The sequence below is a fragment of the Danaus plexippus genome, chromosome 10 (assembly GCF_018135715.1).
Source record: "Danaus plexippus chromosome 10, MEX_DaPlex, whole genome shotgun sequence".
Classification (NCBI taxonomy): domain Eukaryota; kingdom Metazoa; phylum Arthropoda; class Insecta; order Lepidoptera; family Nymphalidae; genus Danaus; species Danaus plexippus.
The window spans coordinates 3,969,571-3,991,113 of NC_083543.1; the positions used below are offsets into that span (position 1 = coordinate 3,969,571).

General features: G+C 33.3%; 1 protein-coding gene and 1 long non-coding RNA gene across 5 annotated transcripts in view; one reads left to right on the forward strand and one right to left on the reverse strand.

Moving 5' to 3' along the window:
• Positions 1–21,176, reverse strand: part of LOC116766770 (intermembrane lipid transfer protein Vps13) — a 32,564-nt gene extending 11,388 nt beyond the window's left edge. Inside the window, exons 1-43 of one of the 4 annotated variants that reach the window (XM_032656860.2) lie at positions 20,844–21,175; positions 20,679–20,765; positions 19,012–19,209; positions 18,720–18,943; positions 18,515–18,653; positions 18,244–18,442; positions 17,834–18,119; positions 16,880–16,994; positions 16,073–16,307; positions 15,802–15,935; positions 15,608–15,731; positions 15,386–15,538; positions 14,788–14,962; positions 13,507–13,700; positions 12,920–12,989; positions 11,738–11,888; positions 10,585–10,871; positions 10,290–10,427; positions 10,117–10,219; positions 9,704–9,936; positions 9,477–9,632; positions 9,146–9,385; positions 8,661–8,879; positions 8,150–8,416; positions 7,540–7,700; positions 7,317–7,456; positions 7,053–7,216; positions 6,834–6,980; positions 6,335–6,551; positions 5,827–5,973; positions 5,559–5,749; positions 5,303–5,440; positions 4,757–4,903; positions 4,297–4,383; positions 4,098–4,231; positions 3,919–4,027; positions 3,608–3,805; positions 3,105–3,261; positions 2,902–3,020; positions 2,320–2,544; positions 1,918–2,133; positions 1,250–1,291; positions 325–528 (exon numbers count right to left, since the gene is read on the reverse strand). In XM_032656860.2, the coding sequence (XP_032512751.2) occupies positions 325–528; positions 1,250–1,291; positions 1,918–2,133; positions 2,320–2,544; positions 2,902–3,020; positions 3,105–3,261; positions 3,608–3,805; positions 3,919–4,027; positions 4,098–4,231; positions 4,297–4,383; positions 4,757–4,903; positions 5,303–5,440; positions 5,559–5,749; positions 5,827–5,973; positions 6,335–6,551; positions 6,834–6,980; positions 7,053–7,216; positions 7,317–7,456; positions 7,540–7,700; positions 8,150–8,416; positions 8,661–8,879; positions 9,146–9,385; positions 9,477–9,632; positions 9,704–9,936; positions 10,117–10,219; positions 10,290–10,427; positions 10,585–10,871; positions 11,738–11,888; positions 12,920–12,989; positions 13,507–13,700; positions 14,788–14,962; positions 15,386–15,538; positions 15,608–15,731; positions 15,802–15,935; positions 16,073–16,307; positions 16,880–16,994; positions 17,834–18,119; positions 18,244–18,442; positions 18,515–18,653; positions 18,720–18,943; positions 19,012–19,209; positions 20,679–20,765; positions 20,844–20,943 (7,170 nt within the window). In that variant the 5' untranslated portion in view covers positions 20,944–21,175. Of the gene's footprint in view, positions 1–324; positions 529–1,249; positions 1,292–1,917; positions 2,134–2,319; positions 2,545–2,901; positions 3,021–3,104; positions 3,262–3,607; positions 3,806–3,918; positions 4,028–4,097; positions 4,232–4,296; positions 4,384–4,756; positions 4,904–5,302; positions 5,441–5,558; positions 5,750–5,826; positions 5,974–6,334; positions 6,552–6,833; positions 6,981–7,052; positions 7,217–7,316; positions 7,457–7,539; positions 7,701–8,149; positions 8,417–8,660; positions 8,880–9,145; positions 9,386–9,476; positions 9,633–9,703; positions 9,937–10,116; positions 10,220–10,289; positions 10,428–10,580; positions 10,872–11,737; positions 11,889–12,919; positions 12,990–13,506; positions 13,701–14,787; positions 14,963–15,385; positions 15,539–15,607; positions 15,732–15,801; positions 15,936–16,072; positions 16,308–16,879; positions 16,995–17,833; positions 18,120–18,243; positions 18,443–18,514; positions 18,654–18,719; positions 18,944–19,011; positions 19,210–20,678; positions 20,766–20,843 lie in introns of all 4 variants that reach the window. The other 3 variants (XM_061521760.1, XM_061521762.1, XM_061521761.1) reach the window with 3 other exon arrangements.
• On the forward strand, positions 2,364–4,020 carry LOC133318997 (uncharacterized). The gene is made up of 3 exons (XR_009752711.1): positions 2,364–2,502; positions 2,983–3,277; positions 3,601–4,020. It is a non-coding gene; the product is annotated as an uncharacterized LOC133318997 (long non-coding RNA).
• Positions 21,177–21,543: the final 367 nt, after the last annotated feature.

Here is a 21,543-nt window from a genome sequence, read left to right on the forward strand (position 1 = left end):
CATGACAGTAGTAAGTGTAATGATTCTCACACGAAATCAAGACTATAACATAACATTACATTATCAGACGTTTAAATTACATTATACTAACCGTCAGACGAGATTAAAGTAATCGACATTTAGTCTTTAGTAAAAAAAAATATAACCGAAAAGAAACCAACTAAACAGAGTTTTATTTAGATCTATTTTACATTGTTCATTGATAAATATATTTAAAATTAAAATTGATATGAAATTTGATAGCTTCTATTCGAATAATATCTCTAAAAAAACCTATCAAACCTTTTAATAAGTAATAGAAATAGTACAGTCATAACAAATCACCTGATAAGTTCTTCCTTCATTCTTACAAATAACCACTCCAGAGCTACCAGGAACGTCCAGAGAAAATTTCTCAGACCATTCTCCGAATTCAACGCGAATGGCCGCTTTCTTCTTACCAAAGAAATTCTTGGCTCGAAATGAAAAAAGTATCGGTTCTTTGTAGTCCTTCGGGTGGAATATAACGTTGCCTGTTTCATCGACATTCTGAAAGAGAAAAATATATAAATTCACAAAGCAAACATAGTTCACACATCATAACAACCAAAACCGCTTTATCCTGAACTGGCCGCATGCGTGTGCTGTAAACACTGATAGGTCATACGTGCGTGTAAATTAATAAAACTATTATACGATTAAGAATTAAGCTTAATTAGTATTATATTTGGATTATTGATTCTGTTATTATATATTTGACAATATGTTTGTTAGGGGTGCATAATAGTTAGAAATGATTTGGAATAAAATAAAAGGAAGGGTCATAACTCCGACGACGGCTTTACAAGAAAGTGCTCGAACCAAGAACTATGTTGTCCATTACCATTTATTATAAATGTACACATTATATTCCCTTAATAGTTTGCACTCACCGGCAAACAAGACGCGTGACGTCTAATAAATTTACTGCAACGAGTATATTTTATCTGTAATGTAAGACACTACATGTACAATGGGATTCGAACTACTGAGATATGACCCTATACAGGTGATCGAAATATCAATGATATGGTATGATATGATATGATAATAATACGATGATCATGCGCAAAAAAAAATAATAATAAAGAAACCAAAAAAAACTGCATATAGGGATTTTAAAATGTAGTTAAACAACGTAAGCGTAATATAGTTATCGAATTATAATGTAAATATACAAGCGAATTGGGCAAAAATAAAAGTCACTAGAACTTCAAACCGCTAATGGTACCTTATTGGGGGTGCTGGAGTCTTTTTCGGGTTTCTTTGATTTCTGCAATCATGAATTGTGTTGCTTACATTCATACCAAAATTAGCTTATTACCATTCGTAGCTAGCACTGAACTTACACTTTAGTGAACAACAAAATGCAACAGTAAAAGATGTGCTAACAGGTTATAGCCCAAGACGCAGGTATCAATTGCTATGTTTTCTCATTTGAAATAGGTAGTTTATTTGTCAATATTACATTTCATTATTTTTTTTATATAAAACGAACATTTCCACCGCTCAAAAATTTTATATTCAATTGAAAAAAAAAAAAAGATTTTTAGTTTTTTTCTATCTTTCTTCTTTCGTATTTTATCGTTTTGACTAGATTAAAGAGCCTCATTCTGCTGTATTTAAACTTAGGATCAATATCAGCCTTACAAGATGCAGCCATTTTTTGCTGGCTTTACGTCGCACTTAACGAAAACTATTCAAAGAGGTTTCAAGTTAAATTAGCGTACAGTAATATTACCACAGTAATTGATAATATTTAGAAGCAAAACTAAACTATTACAATAACAAATTTTACTTTCAAAAATTTTATTTTTATCCCGATTTCTTTATTTATTTATTACTGAATGTCATACGAGGCTGTGTAAAGTAGATATTGTGTTATGACGTCATACACACCCTATAGCACAGCGTGAAGCCGGTCTTGTTGAGCATCCAGAAGGGGCAGTACAGTGAGAGCACCTGAGTCCCCTCGAGGTCCGCGCTGTGAACACCTAACTCTAACGTCATGACGGACGGACTGTCGTGTGACTCGAACGACCACACAGACAACTCTGTGTCTACATCCGGTAGATTCTTGGTACACACCCAGCATTTATCCAAGTAGTTTTGTATCTGAAAATGTTTATGATATTAATATTTTAATTTTGGCAACATTTAGTATCGTAAATAATTTAAGATTATAATCTTTGAATATGAATGGACATGAGTAGATTAGTGATAGATATAAAATTGACTTATTATTGTTTAATTCTGCAGTATAGTACACAGATTATGTATAAATATAATGGGATAACCGACCATAATAACAACGGAGGCCTTGTTTGGTGCGAGATGTGATAGATGGAACATTTCTCCCGGCTGGAACACTTGTGTTCTCCGGAGTCCTAGCTGCGACACGACCACGGGCACCGGCAGACAGTTCTGAAGCTTCACGGCCGGCTTTAGGACGATGTCGTAGCACGAAGACGCGAACGTATGACGGTTAGTATGCTCGAAGAATACTTGCTCCATTGTACCCACAGCCTATTAATGTTTAATTAGAGTAAGATGATTCCTAAAGAAAAGTCATCTATAATCTATATATTATGAAATGACCTTTCCATCCGCTTGAGTGCTACATTTTTTGAAATTTTATTTAGTTTTAGCCTCATTAAGACACACTAAATGTAAAAGAAAATATTTTGCCAAAACGGCCTAATTCAACACAAAATAATTAACAATCAAAGTACTCGTACGTAAGAAAGCATCTTCATTCTAATATTCCTGCTGAGGGTGTTGTATATCAATATAAGTAGTCATTTCTATGTCCCCTTCTCTCATCATAATAATAGTAATAGAATTACTAAGTTATACATGACAAATAAAAAAACTATAATTTACTCTCAAATAAAACTTCTCTCCGCTGTTCTTGTCCTTGGAGTCACACTGTAGCAATTTGGAAAGCTTCATTTCTTGTTGCAGTTCGCGCCACACGAACGGAGACACAGATACGGTAAAACCTGGATCACGACAACATTATATAATAACAAATCTATTTTACATGTACAATATGAGACTGAATGAAAATAAGGCCTACAACACACCTTCGACTGAGAAAAATATCTCCGCGGTGGGTGTGTGAACAGCCTGTAGCGGAAGACGAAGAGTGTCACCAGGAGCCACCTCGCCCAACAGACGGACCTCGTTGCCGCTTAGTGTCATGTAGTACACAGACACATTCACTGACAGAGTATTAGTGACCTGACGTAAAGATAACGTTAGTAATACGTAACAGTTGAAATATGAACAAAACAAACAAATAAAATACTTGATACTGCTAACGTCTTAATGAAACGCTATCAGGACAGAAGTGTATGGGTAGTCCTAATATAGAATGTGATCCAAAAAACATGTTTTAAGTTTTCATCAAATACCTTTGATACAATTTTACAAATTTATATGGATGAAATTTTTGCGCATTATGGCAATATTTGCACTAATAAATTCAATCTAATAACTAAAAATCATTTAAAGATGAATTTGGTTGATTACCAAAATAGTTATTCGCAAACTTATTAAATGATTTTGTATAACTGACAGCGCACACCTGTACTATACTCCGAAGGTAAATATGAAGCGCGGCGTCATGCATTACGACGTCCGAGATGAGCCCGCGAGGTTCCACGGCAGCGGCGTGCGGCACGTTCTTGGCATTCATGTCCCCAGTGCGTTTCTTCCCTATAGAGAAATATCTTTTGTCCGCACGTTCAACTGGTATTTGGATTTCTTCTTCCATTTCTACTATCTGAAAATTTTTCAAAATAAACAAGTTTGTCATGGAACATCAATTACGTATGATTACGTATAAATAATTATTCAAGCAAATTTGGTAATGAGTTTGTGGTATATAATAAATACCTTAACGTTTAGCTTCAACGGCGGCGGAGGTTCGTTTAGTTTCATAACATTAATACCGCCATGTTTTAATTGCAACGGCAAGCAGGCTCCAGGTTCCAGAACGACTTCCCTGGAAAAAATTATCTATGTGATAAATATACGATATTATACGTACATATATACATCTCTTTCATTCTAACCTATAATCTGATACTGTATACTCCTCGGTCAAAAACACGGAAAAGTCAGCATTATCTTGTAGGGTCAGTTTGGCTGTGAGTCCCGTACAATTGTGTAGTACATAGGGTGCGCCTAAGAACTTCTTGCGAGAAATCTGAAAATAGTGTTCTTTATTACTACCTAGTATCAATATGATATCAAATATCAAAACTAACTTACATTGTCATCTGATTTCGACTTCGCCGCAGTCGATGTGTCTGCATCACCTACAGCGGCCGAGAATGAGTTGCCCAGTTGTGTAAGGACCTGAAACACAAACAAAGAGACGTTATAGTTAAAGAGGTGTTGGAATATAAAGGATCAGAGAGACTAAAAAAAGCAAAGTATAAAACGACTTGGATTGTGAAAAATAAGGTAGAAAGACTATCAGTAGGTAAAGACTTAATACAGTCTCACTAATCAACTGAAATTGTTAAGCGAAACGTTATACTATCTCCTGCTAGGTAAATATTGGCTCAAATTGAAGCAAATTTCCACTAAAAGATATAAATGATGTAAAAATATATGAATAGACCCAAGAATTTTACTTCATAACAGCGTATATAGGGTCTTAACGGGTTTGGATGAAGGCGAATTATAAGCGAATTTTATTATCTGATACTGGAACAATGTCATTTACCTCCATACCACTTCTGGAGACGGTTATCTCTAACGTCTCACTACTCGATATAGTCACAGTCTTGCTGGGCTTGTAAGTAGCGAGCGCTTGAAGATTCGCTTCCTCTGAGGTTTCGATACTGAGAGTTTCTTGTGGACGCATCACCACCTACAAACATTATTATTCATCTATATCTTATTTTGACCCACAAAAATAGGAGGGGATAAGAAATATACTAATATATGTAAGTTATATAAAGCATGAAGGTTTATTAGTGAAGGTTGAGTCTTAATAATAACAAATTATATGAATTAAGAAAATTATGACAGTACAAACAGATTATCCGAGTTTTAGCCTATACGTTAGATATTACATTTTATTATAGTCCTCTGGAATACAAAGTATAAACACAAAATTGTATTGATATATTTTACCACATTACAAAGCCAAGCGGCTCCATATTATAGTGATTGATAATGTTTCAAAATTAATTCAAGACCCGTATATTGGTATGCCACAGTGAAGGGATTCTAACCAGTAAGGATATTTTTTTAAATGCTAAATTACCTCCATCTTTAATTCCCAGGGCACGTGTTTGTACTGATAGTCCTTGAGTATCTCAACTGGTTCTACAAGCGGCTCCCACACCGCGCGCCCGATGTTGTAGTACGATACTTGCATCGCCCACGTAGAGTCCATATAGAACTGTTGATAGAAATAATCAGATCAAAACTTGCAATAAAATATGACCTGTTTATGTCACTAAGTTATTTTGTATGTGACATATATTGAAAGGAGATTTAAAACGAAGTGATATACTAACGTCAGAACTCCATTCTTTGACTTGTCCCGTGAGCGACGCTTGCATCACCAGTACTGGTATCGTTTCGTTACCGATCTCCATCTCAAGCGCCACCACTATGGAAGGACTCGATAGCAGACAGATCTCACCCACAGGAGCCTTAGCGACCGTTTGCTCTGATTCTTCTAGATTAATAGCTTCTTCGGCCTCCTCTTTGGAAAAATAAAGGAAATAATATTTTATAACAATAACACTATAATAGGCACTCAGCATGAACTTAGTTTCTTACCTGTCTTAAGAAACCAGTATGTATTTGGTCTGAATTGTTTGATATCCCACAGACTCTCGTAAATTATGGCATTATTTTCTTGTACAATATTATCTTCTTCACGGCTCGTTACCGTCGCTAGCACACGGTTCAGTAAAGCTATGGTGTCTGAAAATAATATTTATTATAATAAATTAATACAATTAAATATCTTAACAAATTGCATATATATATATATATATATATATATATATATAAGTGCAATATACAAATATTTAGAGGATTTTTTAAAATTTCTCCGAAACTATATTGTATCAAAACAAATATTACATAAATGGTTGAATTATCCCAAAAATAATTATTACGATTAATAACAGCTATCACACGTTAGGCGTTAAAAAGATCGAATTTCCTAAGTCATTTAAATAATGAAGCAGCCACAATCAAGGTTTAGTCATAGAGATGGTAAGACTTAACGAAGTGTCATCTCTAGATTTTAACGCCTGTGTGGATTAAAAAGTATTCTCACCTGGTGATACGGTGATCTTAATGTCTGTGAGCGCTACGTCCACGTGGAGACCTTGTCCGGGAGGCTGCGACAATGCCAGCGATAGATTAGTAGGAGCTAGAAGTGATCGAGGCGGGGCGTGAACCCCCAGCCGGCGTCGCACCAACTGCAACCCCGACACACCGCCCTCGGCGACCATACGCTCCTCTGTACGACGAAGTTTCAAACGCGCCTCCATCTAGTTTACAGATATACAAATATATGTCTTAAAAAAAATTCCTCCTACAAAAAACATCATTTCCATAAAAAAAAAAAAAATATCTCCCAAATGTAGTCCCCCCAAAAAAATTACTAAAAAAAGGACAGGTTTCATTCAAAATTATAAATGTTAGGGATTGACTTATCAGAAAAACTAATGAATAGTTCAGTTTAGTTGTGCTTTATCAATTAACGGTGAAATGAAGCTTTGTTAGTCACTTTGTTATTCTAATACTACTAAGGCCACTACTCCGACACTAACGTTCAGGACCAGTGCATCACACTCCTTCTGTTCCAGTGACTCCACCAGTATTATATCCGGCTGTTCGATCTTAATGTTCACAGTCATCATCGTCAGTTTCTGTGGTTCCGACTCTAACGGCGCTGAAGCAACTGATATTTTCTTCTTCTATAAATAAGAGATAATTTGATTATATTCCTTGAGCCCAGTTCGCGTATATTAAAAGTATTTTATACTTACAGCCATATTGTCCACGGACTTTTCGGTCTGTGATTTCATAGCTTTGACTTCCGGCAAAGCCTTAGTATCCGGGGCATCACCGAGGCCGGTCGTCATGAATTCGGCGATCTTGTTGAGGAAGTCCATAGCAAGGATGAGATTGAAACTGAAAATCCTCATATCAACTGAAAATTATAAAGAAAATATTTGATTATATTATATTAATTTATTTGCTATTGAGTTAAAAGGTAACAAATAATTTGTTTGTTTTTAGTATAAGCTCACTGAATGTATCCCCGTTCTTCATGGTGTACGTCACATCGATCATGCTGCGTATTTTGTCGTGTGTCTCCATTATTATCGCTATGGTTTCATTCGATTGGTTTTGTTTAGCGTCCTTATGGTCGCGTCTTCTTTCTAAATACCTTTTTAACAGAATAACTATTATTCATCGTCCAATATAGAGGGACATATTCAAAGGCACATTAATTAATATAATAATATAAACCTTGTGATCTTAGCTCCTCTTCCAGGCCTAGTGTCATCAAGCGTACAGTCCACTAGCAGTACAGAGGTGTGCATGGAACCGTCCGAAAACATACGTCCTTTCAAAGATAGCAACGCCAGGCAGAATCGAGCCAATTCCACGTCTCCCAGAGACTCTGCAGACTGAAAGACATTACGTAATAATGCAGGAGACAATCATATCTATCTCCATATATGTCACTGTAGCAGCATTTTTGTACATTAAAATTAAGCGTCGAATTGTACTTTTTATTTGCCTAAAATAACTTTCATCCTATCAGTGAATTGGTATGTTCCGTACATTAAATGTTTTTATTGTGATGGTAACTTTTTATTTACAACAGTTTTTCGATTATTACACTAGTCTGAAAGTTTAATAAAAAACGTATTGAGATTTAACTTCAATAAAGAGGGACAAAATTTATCTTAAAAAATGTTATTACAATTTAATGATGCAAATTAATCTTCTAAACATTGTATGAAATTGTATTATTTAAACAATTGTATGAAATTGTATTATTTAAACAAAATTGTATGAACTACGTTATTATTCTAAACAAGTCTCGCCCTGTAGTCAGTGTGAATGTACTTACATCGACTGTGTTCATAAGATCAATGACAAAACTGTCCATAGTGAATGAAAATTTGATAGTAGTTCGTGGCATTTTAGTTTCTTTGGGTGTCAGAACTTGCACTGTCGACTTCGTTTGTAATTTGCTCGTTTGACTCTTCACTGTAGCCTTGGAAGGCACCTTAGATACATTCGACGAAACTTTGAGTTCCTCAGCCTTCTGACCCTCTTGCAAGTTTTGGTTTAAAATATTCATAATACTTTTGTAGTCACTGTGGCCGACGGTGATCTGATGATACAGAAACATATTTTTATTGCAGCGATGCAGAGATGATACACGAATTAAAATTAAAATAGAAATAATACAATGAAACATCATCGACCCGAGTAAGAGTCGAAACGCGACACGACAGTTTAATCGATTAATGGGCTGACACGGTAAATTTCAAAGTTTGGCAACGAATTTTACACTATATATTTATTACTTTCTTTACTATTTATTAAACAAATTATAATCATTGAATGTTACTAACAGCTATCGTCTTCATCCTTCCCGATACGTCCAGATCTGGCAGGGTTTCGTACCAAGAGGAGAGACTTCGTTTGACGAACAATTTAAAACTGGTTGGTCTTAATAATTTCCTTTCCTGTACGATCTCTTGGTAGTTGTCATCTTTGAGAACAACACACGACACCTTCATATCTTCCAGTTCGAGGGTGAGCTCATCAACGATCACTTTGTTACTTACGTCCTGAAAGGTGCGAAATCAATAACATTAATTTAAAAAAAACTAATAGAGAATTTGGAAACATTATGATCATTATTATAAAACACTCATATGATTTATAACCCTTCAATGTTACAGGTGAGTTGCTATTCAAACGTAGATCATTAATTTTAAACATACTTAAATATCTAGAACTATGTGCTCTCTGATTTTATTACAAAACTCATTCAATGAGATGCCTACCTATGCAAGAAAACAAATAACTTTCGAACAATACAATATATCCGTACCTCGACCTGAAGGTCAACGAATTTGTTGTTCAAGGACATCCGTCCGAGATCCAATAGTAAGGCTCTGGGGCTGGTCGAGTTTTCAGGCAATACCAACAACGGAGCCGCGAGACGAACTCGTAGCGAAAGTTTCGTAGAATTCTGATAGGCCGTGGCTACATTAGCCCGGGCGGATTCAGCGGCCTGGGACGACGCCTCGATAATGGCCTCCTGCGCCGCTTGGAAGTTGTTCAGAAATTCCTGTAGGACAAACAAGAAACATTCTCTCATTTTAGATATCGATAATTATTTATTATATATTTCATAGAAATATACCTAGGGGCTAACTTACCAGCATCGAAGTGACGAACCAATTAAGGAATACTATACGAAGACAATTGATTTGCGCGTCTATGGACATATTGACGTCACTCACGTTTGAAAATTGATCGATGTTATAAATGACTATTTGAACATTCATGACATCGCCGCCCAAAACTTTCAAGATCTGAAATAATATTATCACAAAATTATGTAGAAACTGATATGTCATTTTTAATATGTCATTTATGTCAATACCTCTTTGTGAAGGGTCATTGGATTCAAATCTTCCACTTTAATGGAAGCGATCGCACAATCCACTTGTGTATACGAACTCTTCAATATGAGTCCCGCAGCTGCGCCTTGTAACTTAACAGTGGACAAAGGACGAATGTCAGTTGCGAAACTAATCTCTACAGCCCCGATTTTAACGTTCACTTTCAATTGTATGCTCTCTACTTGCTTGCGTTTTGATGGTTTGGTTACGCTTACTAAAAGAAAAAACACAAATAAAACAAATTGATTTCCATTAAAACCAAAAAAGTTAATGACCATATAACACCTCAACAAGTTTTGTACGTTTAATATTAAAAAAAATTAAGCCAAAAAAATATTTATTTTATTAATAGTTGTACGAGACGAAAAAATACTTCTAGCAACAAGCCAATTACCTCTAGACTTGGCTATAGATAATTCCTCATCTTCCGCAATTGTTTCCAGAGGCCCTGCATTAGCGTATCTATCAACTGAACTTTGGATTGTTTGTAATCTTGTCTGAAATATAAAAAAAAAACAAAATTAAAAAAAGAACATGTTACAACAGAAAATACGTTACGGATCGTACCTGATATTCGTTCACGATCACTAAAATCTCCTGTAGTCCTTGCAGATGAAGCAAAACAGTGAGCGTGGTGAAATCCAATTCTATCATTTGTTCCACAGAACCATAATGTGATCTGAATTCGGGACATTTTTTATCTACCTGGAAGTTATAATTATCTTGTTTTGAACATTCATTATGTTCTTTGGGTCCAATATTCATTCAATTCTTATCCTTCTTTAAATCAAAACTTAACTCATACTACCAACTGTTAGCACTAACAAAGTATATAAGATTGTGTTAAAAAAATCCCACTCACATTAGTGTATGTAACGTTAAACAAATATTGATTTGCCACATTCGCTACAATCTTCTCGTCGTCTTTTAATTCTATATTATTCTCAGTGTCAGATGTTTGTATCATGTTTATAATCTTCTGTCCCACTCTATGATGTTGCATGTTAACTGATCCGAGCCTAACGTTGGCTACTAACGTGAACGTCTTCTGAGTTGCCGTTAGTTCTAGAAGATTTAGTGAAAATACGAGGAACTTTTCGTATTCCTGATTAGCGTTTCTGGTCTTCCTGTTGACGCTTACTATCAGTTCTGGAAAGGTTAGTTTTTTATTAGCTTATTCATATTTTATACTATGATTTTTTGCGGATACATTATATCGAACTCTACTAAAGGTACAGACTAAATTAGGTTTACATAACTAACACGTCGAATATATATAATACATTTGAATAAAGCTATCTTTGTGCTTTGATTTCAGGCTTAACATGGTGCTCGGTAAATCATAAGACGACATCTTATTCTTGAACAAGATTACTTTAATATAACCGTCGAATCATAAAATGTATATATATTTCAACTTCGACAGGACAGTGCCTGACTGTCGTTCCACCTCCACCAGTGAGAAGACTAAAATTAAATTGTAGGTCGTAAACGCACTATCTCAGTGACAACCTATGACCCTTTTCTTGAAGAAAACCAAATAAGAATTCGAAGAAAATACGGATAGCCAAATTATTCCGATCCTTTGCTATACGCATGAAGAAAAAGGAAACGTATTGCTCGGTTCAATGCGAGGAAGGTCTGCAATGGATGGGGTTGCAAGAATAAAATAATTAAAGTGTACAATTCCTGCGCACTCTCCAGAGTGTATCCTGTAAAGGATACTCTACAGGATACACTCTGTAGAAAGGCTAGCTCATTTTTCCCTGTGCTAGAGTCTAGAGGCTGACTACATTGGTTTTAAACCAGTTGTGGTCACCAATAAGCTTTTTGCATTCACTACACTGAGTTCAAACCACTAGAATTTTCATCGAATTATCTTATGCTCGAACCTAACTAAATACGATAAATAGTTTTAATTCGAGTCAGACTTTTTGATACTATCAAGCGTCTCTTCAAATAAGTTTCAATTTTTTCTCTTGAATTTTCTATATTATTAATTATACAAGACTAACCCTTCATAATAAAGAATGCCTCTAGTTCTGTAAGCTGGACTGATTGTTCTTCATGTTTCCTCTGTTTAGAGCGAGCGCTGTCTCTCTTCTGCTTCTCGGCTGGATCCAAATACTTCAGCAGAGACAGACTTGACGCTTTGGAATCACTAGCCTGAGAGTCATAAACAATTATGTAAATTGATTAGTTTATATGTAATTTTTTTTTAATTCGATACGAAACCTAAACGATTTTACTAACTACGACTAATACTGCAATAACTTCTAATAATACAATTTAAAGTAGCATGGATTTTATAAAATCCAATCATCTGTCAATAAAATACATAAATCTATATATACTGTTCTCGATATATCAAATAACTATAGTAAACAATTACAATCAAATTATACAGAAATAAATATTCTCATTATTTATAAAAAATATTTTTTCTACGTTTCTTGTGTTATGTTTCTTAATTATCTGCCTAGTGACGTTTTGTACCGGCAGTATAATAACAATATTATACATGCTTTTCGATTCTCTCTCACACAACACGATGTACTGCGATAAATTATTGTTTAAAGTCACTCATTTAAGTTTAAAGTTGAATAAGCATATAGTGATCATGTATTATTCTCTCAACAGGTAGCAGTTTACATTATTACATAAGATTTATTTGAGACAACGAAATCGGAAGAGGCCTCGAGCGCAACCGAGCACTGCTGGTGACATTATTGTCGCCTTTAAATTATTTAGAAAGATCAAATCTGTATCGCTTTTGATATTTTTTTATGATTAATGTTCTAATTTTTTTTACTTTAGAAATTTAATAGGGAAGCAAGTACGACATTTATTACTAGTATTTAAAAATGACGTGTCATACACGACTCATAGAGACATTTTGCAAATCTTTTTGTCTGTCGCAATTAAAAATGAAAATTTAAATGTAATAACAATAATTATTATTTGTTACGTATCGTATTAAATACATACGGACTACATCAATACAAAATGACACAAAATATAAAATTATCAATTTGACAACATTTTACCACACCGCCGCCATCTTGTGATAAAGTGTCATTCTCGAGAATCCGACCAGAAACGACATAGGCAAATTCGTAGACAAATATCTTCAAAAATATATAAAAATTATATCAATGGTTAGTTATTATTGAGTCAGGCGATAAATTGTATGTTACCTTCAATTGGGTCGTTTCTTCTGACTGCGGGAGAGGCATGCTGACTAAAATTTCGCACAGCGTAAGCAACCTAAAAACAAATAACGAATAAAAATTATATAGTATTTATAGTTCTATATTTTTTATGGTTAAAACAAAATATGATAGTTATAATTACGTGAAAAATAATATACATTTCAGCGAGTTTTATCTTAAACCGAGTTCACATTTTCAGACTAAGTACATACGAGCGTTAATAATTTTTCCATTTTTAAATCCTATCACACTATAATATTAGCGTGGTTTATTGATTCACAAACGGCATACTCTTTGTGCATAGTGTAACGATGCGCTAAACTACGAACTAAACAAGTAGAGTTTTAAATGAATAACTGTTGCGCTAGATTGACGGGAACATTAACTTGTGATTGTTTCTATTAAAAAAAAAATACTTGTTACCACAAACAATGGTATTGATAGAGAAAGGCGGCATAGTTATGATAACTGATAAGGCTTTATATCACTCAACAAAAACACTTCTACATTCTAAGTCTGTAAAGTTTAAACAAAATAGATCCTTATATGTATAGCGTTAAAGACATAATTACCTGTCTTCGGACACGCTGATCGCAATCTTCTGAAGTTCTCCCATGACTTTAATCTTCGGCAGCCTCGGGTCGTTTGTTATGAGACACTTGTGTATTTGTATGACCAAGTTAGTCGGCTGCAGCAGGTGTAAGGGTGTAGCTTCGTCGGAGCCGATAGCTGCGTGCCAATCCTCGCCGACTGTCACCACCACTATCTGGAATACAGACATTATATATATGTTACCGGAAATGTATGAAATCAAGGAATTCTATATAAATCCTAGTAGGAAATTTATAAAATATTGTTTGAAAAACTATTTAATGCATAGACATCCTAGTAAATGTATAAATTTTCTCGGAATTGTATATAATTCCAATATCGTATTATGAAATGTATGAATTAAATGCTTTCTGTAATTAAACAAATTAATAATATTTTTTTATTACAACACTTATTGAGACGATCGGGTTACAGCCATACCGTAAAATAATAATAATCTAACCTAACCTAACCAATAATCACGAGAAGTCTCTCTAGCATATGATTTTGCCCTAGAAACTTCTTCAATTTCCTCTTTATAACTTTCACCTTCAATAAAAGCAGTGTTTTTATCGTTTGTTAATATTCTGAGTGACGCCAAAGTCCTATAAAATCACGCTTTCATAAGCGCGATGCGTGATTCTGAATAACCTTCCCCTCGTCCCGCTGTCCCCGCGCACCCACCATCATCTTAAATGTTTTACATTTCCGATTGCTATTTAGGAAATGTATAGATTTCCTAGGAAATATGTAATGTGTAAGTATAGTATAATTTATTTCACACATTTACGTGCGCTTTTAGGAATCACATACATTTCCTAAGAATTGTATACAATGACATATCCGTTAACATATATATATATTCTACTCTCGTGTGTAACTAATTTTAAACTATAATTCGGATGTGTGATAAAAATGTAATAACGAGATGCATTTTCTAGCACACGTGATTAACTTGCTAATGTACAGTGATCAATAAAAGTGAGTAGTCTGTGTGTAATGTTATAACAAGGAACACTCAATGTTAAATGCACCATGCGGTACATATACCAAAAATATATATTAAAACTTTTTTCCGTCTGTTTCTTTGGGTTCTAAAACGGCTGTACTGCTTTTAGAACTTTCACTCGCAGACAACTGATATATTAAAAAGTAAGTAAGGTAATTATTCTATATGCAAAATTTTATTTACCATTTTGTTACATTAAAAATTATTATTATTGAGTATTAATATCTTAATATTAATATATACATTTAGTTACCTGCATCTGTGTCAGACTGAGCGTCATTTTGTCGTAGCTATGTCTCGCTATCTCTGTCAGTATGTCCCTGTCTTGCATGCCCTGGCGGTGTAGGCTCTGAACGTCCAGGGCGGCCGTGCGAGGCTCAGATTTAACACCTATAGCACCCAGCTTCACTACAGCACACGACTCCTTTCTGTAAATAAAATTTATTTTACATAATGATTAGTGTGAACTCTTTTATTAATGAGATCTAAGACTTTTCGTGACCGTGATCTAAGACCGTGATCACGGTTGCTGAAAAGTAACGAAACGTCGGGATTATGTAGTTTTTAAAATAATAAAATCCGCGTAGTAAATCCGAAAATATATTAGTTTCATTTAAACTCTTTCATTAATTATTTATAGTGCTCTTACAGGAGTTCAATCAGTCTATACTCATTTATCATGTTAACGTTGGAGCTTAGGCAAATATTATATTACAAAATTTACTAGCGCTTATGAATTTATAAGGAAGTTTGAGAGAACTCTGTGATGTTACATAATTTATTTCAAATTAAGTGAAAAACAACCTTAATGACATTTGATATAGGTATAAATTTAAATGAACTAATATTACCCTCTGTATATTCCTGTCTGTGGTATGATTATGAACGAGGCGGCAATATCTATGTCGATGTCGATAAAAGTGTGATTGTGAACTGCATACTGCATACCCAGAGCAGACTTCTCCTTAAGATCCGATAATTTATTCTCAGCGGCGGCTTGGAGTCTGTGAGAAAATATCAGGTTACTCTTTCATATTGGATTTAGTAAAATAATTAACATTAGCTATACTTACGTTGTCAGAGCTGTGGATTCTGTGGGCGGTTTGAAAACGTTGACAATTTCAATAACTGTTTGCGCGTCGTACACTATCTGAAGCGGTTGAGCTTGCACTTTGACTCTCTGGTCACACGCGCCGTCTATACATGAACATAGCTTGTAACTTCAAATGTTAATGTGATTGACATTTTAATAGAATTATATTCTTACCTAATGGATTAGTCTCGAATGTAACATTCAAAAGGTTCACGTCTTTGGTGACTTCTTTGGATGTGACCAATTGTGGTTCGTAGTCACCTTGGAGCTTGCCAGTGACGGTGAACGCACGCATTTGGACATCAACCCTGTTAGATAGTAAATAATGTAGGCGAGTAGCTACCAAAAAGGTATCAATGGGAAATAAAGGACCAAAATTTCATCTCATTGAAGATTCCTAATTTGACCTTGAGCGAGATTTGAATGACATAATAATTGAATTTACCTCAGAGCATTAGCGCTGGGTCGTTGTCTCATATCAACTTCGACAGTTTCAACACAAGCTCGTAATACTTCCGTGGAGTCGTTGACGGAGACCTGCAGTTGGTCCAACCTGAAGTGACTCTCAACCGCCACGTACTCCGTGGGTAGGTGCAATGGCGCTGTATTCTCCTGATAGTCGATAGCTCTGAACAGCTTTTCCTTTTCCTCTGACGTCATCGCTTTCTCGAATTGCTTCACTGGAAATTATATTTAAATGAAAACAATCCCATACATGTGATAGCGTCGAAGTCAATGACCTGAACAAACGTTTTATACACAATTGAGACAAGTAATTTTTGAGGAATGATTTAAATTTATATGTGATACTTTGTTAATGGGACTTTAAGTTTCCTTTTCACTAATTCTCTAGAAGTTGGTATATATAGGAAGAAAATTTATTTGAATAAAGAACTTTTGGAGTTTAAGTGATAAAGATCAGCTATCGGTAATAGACTCATGGTTTAATCCTGTTGCCATCGTCGATTCACAGAAAATTTTCGTAATAGAATATTATTAGTGAGTGAATGAGAGCAGAAAACTTGATGCTTTTTCAAAGCCCAATATCATATTACTTCTTAAATACTAAGTCTCTGACCAACAACACGCGTTAACTTACACGTGTGGTCCAAAGACCATGACCAATTACCATAGTGTTTAAGGTCATATGTTACTATTTACAAGATAAGATCCTGTAAGCTTTTAAGATGATGACCATAGTATCTTAGCTCATGTAACATAAAAGGTATATACATCCTATATAAAGACTTACTTATAGCCATCCCTTCAGACAGTTCTTCATCCTTCGAGCCGCCGCCCCCCCACCAGCCGCTGAACCAGCCGCGAGACTTCTTCGCCTCCTCTTCCAATTTCCCTAATCTTTCCACCTATACGATAAAATTATTCTTCGTTCATCTTATATATAATCGTTAATTCAGTAATAATGTCATACAAAGATTTCACACAACTGTCTAGAGATCATATTAAGGATATTGACCTCACTGAAGTTTACTACGTTATAATATGGAAGAAAGTTTTATTTAATCTTTTAAAAGTATATATGAAACCTTGATATATGAGACGGATTTTCTTATACTACCTTTTACTTGTAGTTTAGGAATTAATACGAGATTGTTATTTTGTTTATCATTTTTTTCTATTTGACTACCCTCTTTATAATAAGACATACTGTCTATTAATTTGTCATACTTTATTAAAATTATATATATATAGTCATTTATATTGTGTTTGTTAGATATTTTAATATAATTATTTAAAAGTACATACATTAGATAGCAAAATAACTTCATGAAATGACGTCATGGCTATATATCTCGTGTTTATTATATAAGGCCACTCATTCATAATATAAAAAAAAATCCTGTGATAAGAAAGAATGTTTACGATAAATTTATAAGGCTATAAATTTCACTGTTAAAGCACTTGCTTCATAGTTGAAGATAGTCATATGATAATAAATGATATATTGATACTGAAGTGCTTTATGCTTATAAAATATCTAACATTTAACAGCTTTGTAAAATGTACAATGTAGGATTTATAACTGCAGATAAAATATTTTTTTATGTGCAAGTGCAATTCAATCTTTATACACATGAAATAATCGTATCATGAATAAAAAACTATTTGAGTTACTGAAGATATTCTTAAATTAAAAAACCTTAATTAGAGTGAACAAAAGAGGTATTAAGTAATGACTTTATACCTCCATTTCAATCCTTTGCCTGATAACCACCAAGTTGAATAGGTCAAGTGTCTTCTCAGCCTCATCAAGAACACATTGGTGTTCACTGGCTACTTTTCCTTTACAGCTTAGCTTATTCTGATATGCTTTAGCATAGTCCTTACAGAGCTGTCTGTGAGACAACATGTGCTTCCAATCCCAGTTCCTATGTCTCCTCCTCACTTCCTCTTCTAACAGACACTTGTATGCAAAATGCCACCATTCCTTGTAGTGGCCTCTGTATTTGTTAAGATCTGGACGATATTTCCTGATAAAAATATTTCATGTGTTCATTTATATATAAATAATCATAAATATATACATATATATATATATATAAAATAAAAAAAATTAAAATGTTTACTATATACATGTATGTAATACCAACACACCTATATGGTGCCCCTTTACTCATCCTGTCCATAGAATCAGCCAAAAGCATCATATCCTGATATTGAGCTTTCGTAAGGCTCACTGAGAGCTGCTCCATATGCAAACTTAGTATAACCTTTGGTATACTAAACTTAGGAGTATCACCCTCCGGCTTAGGATTTAATTTTAATTTTGCCGTTGCGTTAATTGGACCCAGTGCTGAAAAATATGTACATTAATACTAATATTATAATATATTAGTTAAAATTATTACATAATAGAATAACTTACCGTATTTGTAAAATGAAGGTTGGGATGACTTGGTTGCTATTTCTTTTTCTAGTCTCGACTTAATTTCATTTACATTTGACTTCGAATACAACTCAGTACCCGGATTCCAATACACAGCTAGTCCTTCCAAGTTTAAAATCTAAGGAAAATATTTTATTAGATAAGTTTTAATTGGAATTCATGAAACATATATCTCGATACAAACCTTGAATATTTTTGTTACGGCCTCTTGTATAACCGTTTTCTTCCAATTCTCGTCAGTTGTGTGGACAGATAGATTGTGGAGTGTGAATCCAAATGAGAAGGGTTCCTTGCTGTTAGTGATACTGTCCTCATATCTGACATGAATGTCAGAGATTTTAAGCTGAACATTTTTGATAATCTGTGTCACCAATTTTTCCACAAATGTCTCATCCAGTTTATTTGCATCTGAAATAAATTAGCTCTTAAATATATTAAAGTAAATATACAATAAGTGTGTAATATTAAGTACTAACCTTTCTGTGCCTCCTTTTTCTTAGCTTCTTCAACTCTTGCCAATTCAGCCTGCTTGGCAGCCAGTGCCATCTTTTCTTCCTTTTCAGGGTCATATTTAACTTCAGCGGAGGGATTTACAATGAGGAATAATCTCTCTATAGTTGCTTCTACTGATGCTCCATAGAGATTTTTCCATGGTATCTTCAGTACAAGTTTACCTGTGGTATTAATAGAATATAATTGATAAAAAGTATGGATTCTAACTAAATATTCTGGTCAATTGAACATCCTTTCTTTTTTATTGTACATGTAACTCAAAAAAAATCTTATATATGTGTATTAAAAAATATATATAAAATATTGTGTTGTTTACCTTCAATGCTATTTAAATCAAACCTCTTTTTCTCTTAAATAATGTTTAGAATGTTATTACAGGTTAAATAAAATATATTTTTATTTGAGACATTATGAATATTAAATAGTTTAAAAAAAAAATCCCTAAAATCATACGATAAATCATTCAAGGTTAACAATTTGAATATCTATAATTATAATTTTTATCACATCAGTTCAATGCAATGACCTTCCAATTAAGAGTACTGAGTCACAATCTACCAACCAAATGATTTATGTGCATGATGTCACTATAGTCTATTCCTTCGTAGTAATTAGATGTCTATACACAGCATGCTAAGTGCTGTAACCTTGTTATGTGAGCAGATTTAGTTACAACATAAACAAAACAATACACTTATATTTACTTTATGTTAAAGAAACATATAGATTTAAAATATTATTATAATATTTTTTCATGTTAACCATAATATTTAGGATGTAAATATATAAAAAATCTTAAAGACTGACTTAAGTCTGATTGAATTATATCAAATCATTTATATTTCTTCTCAATCTAAAAGTATTTTTATACTAACATGAATTAAAAAAAGTATGCTTTTGCCAGTGAATACTGTTGTGGTTGCTTCAAAGAATAAATTATAGTTAAATATTTAGTTTTTTAACTATAGTAGTGTAGTAAATCAGGAGTTCCAAGCTCCGCATTCCTTACAATATACCGAGACTATAACAACAATGCACACAGAGGGCAGTCTAATGTGGAACTCGGAAACTCAGAAGTTCTGACCGCTCTCTGTGCGCGTGCTCTTAAATCTACATAAATATTATAATTTTGTTAAAATATATTAATATATGAATTCCAAACAAATTCAAGGCAATATAATGATAAAAGTTTTAAACAATAAAAAGTAGGTCGAATAATAGTTATTTTTACTGTTTTTTTTTTTAAACATAAATATGTTTTGATTTTAAATATAAAAAAAATGAAGTTATGGAGTTAACAATTCTTTACAACACATAAAAAAAATTATCATCTTATTTTAATTTAATCTAAGATTATTATATTTCATGTAGAAACAATAATTATTATTTTTTATTTTATACTAAAATATACTTTTTTCAAACACAAAAATGTTTATATTCTCATAGTAATTTATAGTAAACCGGTGATTTCATTATTAAATTGTTCTTTTCTTGTAATTATTTTAATTTGTTAAATATATTTCCTAAATACAAATGTAAAAAAAACATAACATACACAAATTAAGAAGAATCATTACTTTGCTTTCAAAATTAAATAATATATTTATAAGATATATAAAATGTCACAAACCCAGATGTCCATAAACTGTTTGTACAGGAATATTAAGCTCTTCTAGGGCATTTTGTTTAAGTATCAAGTTCTCGAGAACAACATCCCCTGAAAAGTAATCAAAATCTAAATACCCGCAGAACACGCTTCAATACTTATGACATCACGCTACGCCTTAAAACTTACCGCCCCAAATTCCTAGTTTTAACTGAGACCTGTTCAAATTTTCAACATAGTCTCCTAAGAATCTATTTAATACATCTACAACTATCGACTCGAAAACCATTGTAAAGAATTTAAGATTTTGTAACTTTTAAATATTATTTTGATCAGTTATGTCATGATGAAATTAAAGTACATAAATGTTGTGATAACCATCCTTACAACAAATATAAGGTAAAATTAATGCTACTGAAAGTTAACCAATAATCATTTCCGTCTAACACACAATAAAAAGATTTTTAAGAAAATACCACTCCTAAATCAAAATCCGTGCAAAACGTCTGACAGGCAACAATAACAAATTGTGGTTTTAACTTTTATATGTCAAATGTCAAACTATCTTTTTTTTAATTTTCATGTAACTAAACACGCGAAAGCTGTGGCAATACATCTTTTATTATAATTTTTTATATTTGATTTATAATACGCGTTTCAGACTGGTAAAATATTTTTTTAAATACTTAGAAAATATTATTAATTTCATTATTCTCATGAACAAGGAATTGTCTAATTCCCACAAATTATTTGTATAACATATGAGTAAATTTTAAATGTATCAAAATAAAACTCCAAAAAATTCCTTGTTATTATTCAAAAGTAACATTTTATCACTCATAAATAAAAAATTTTAAACTATAATCTAGAAAACACATAAATTTTCTCA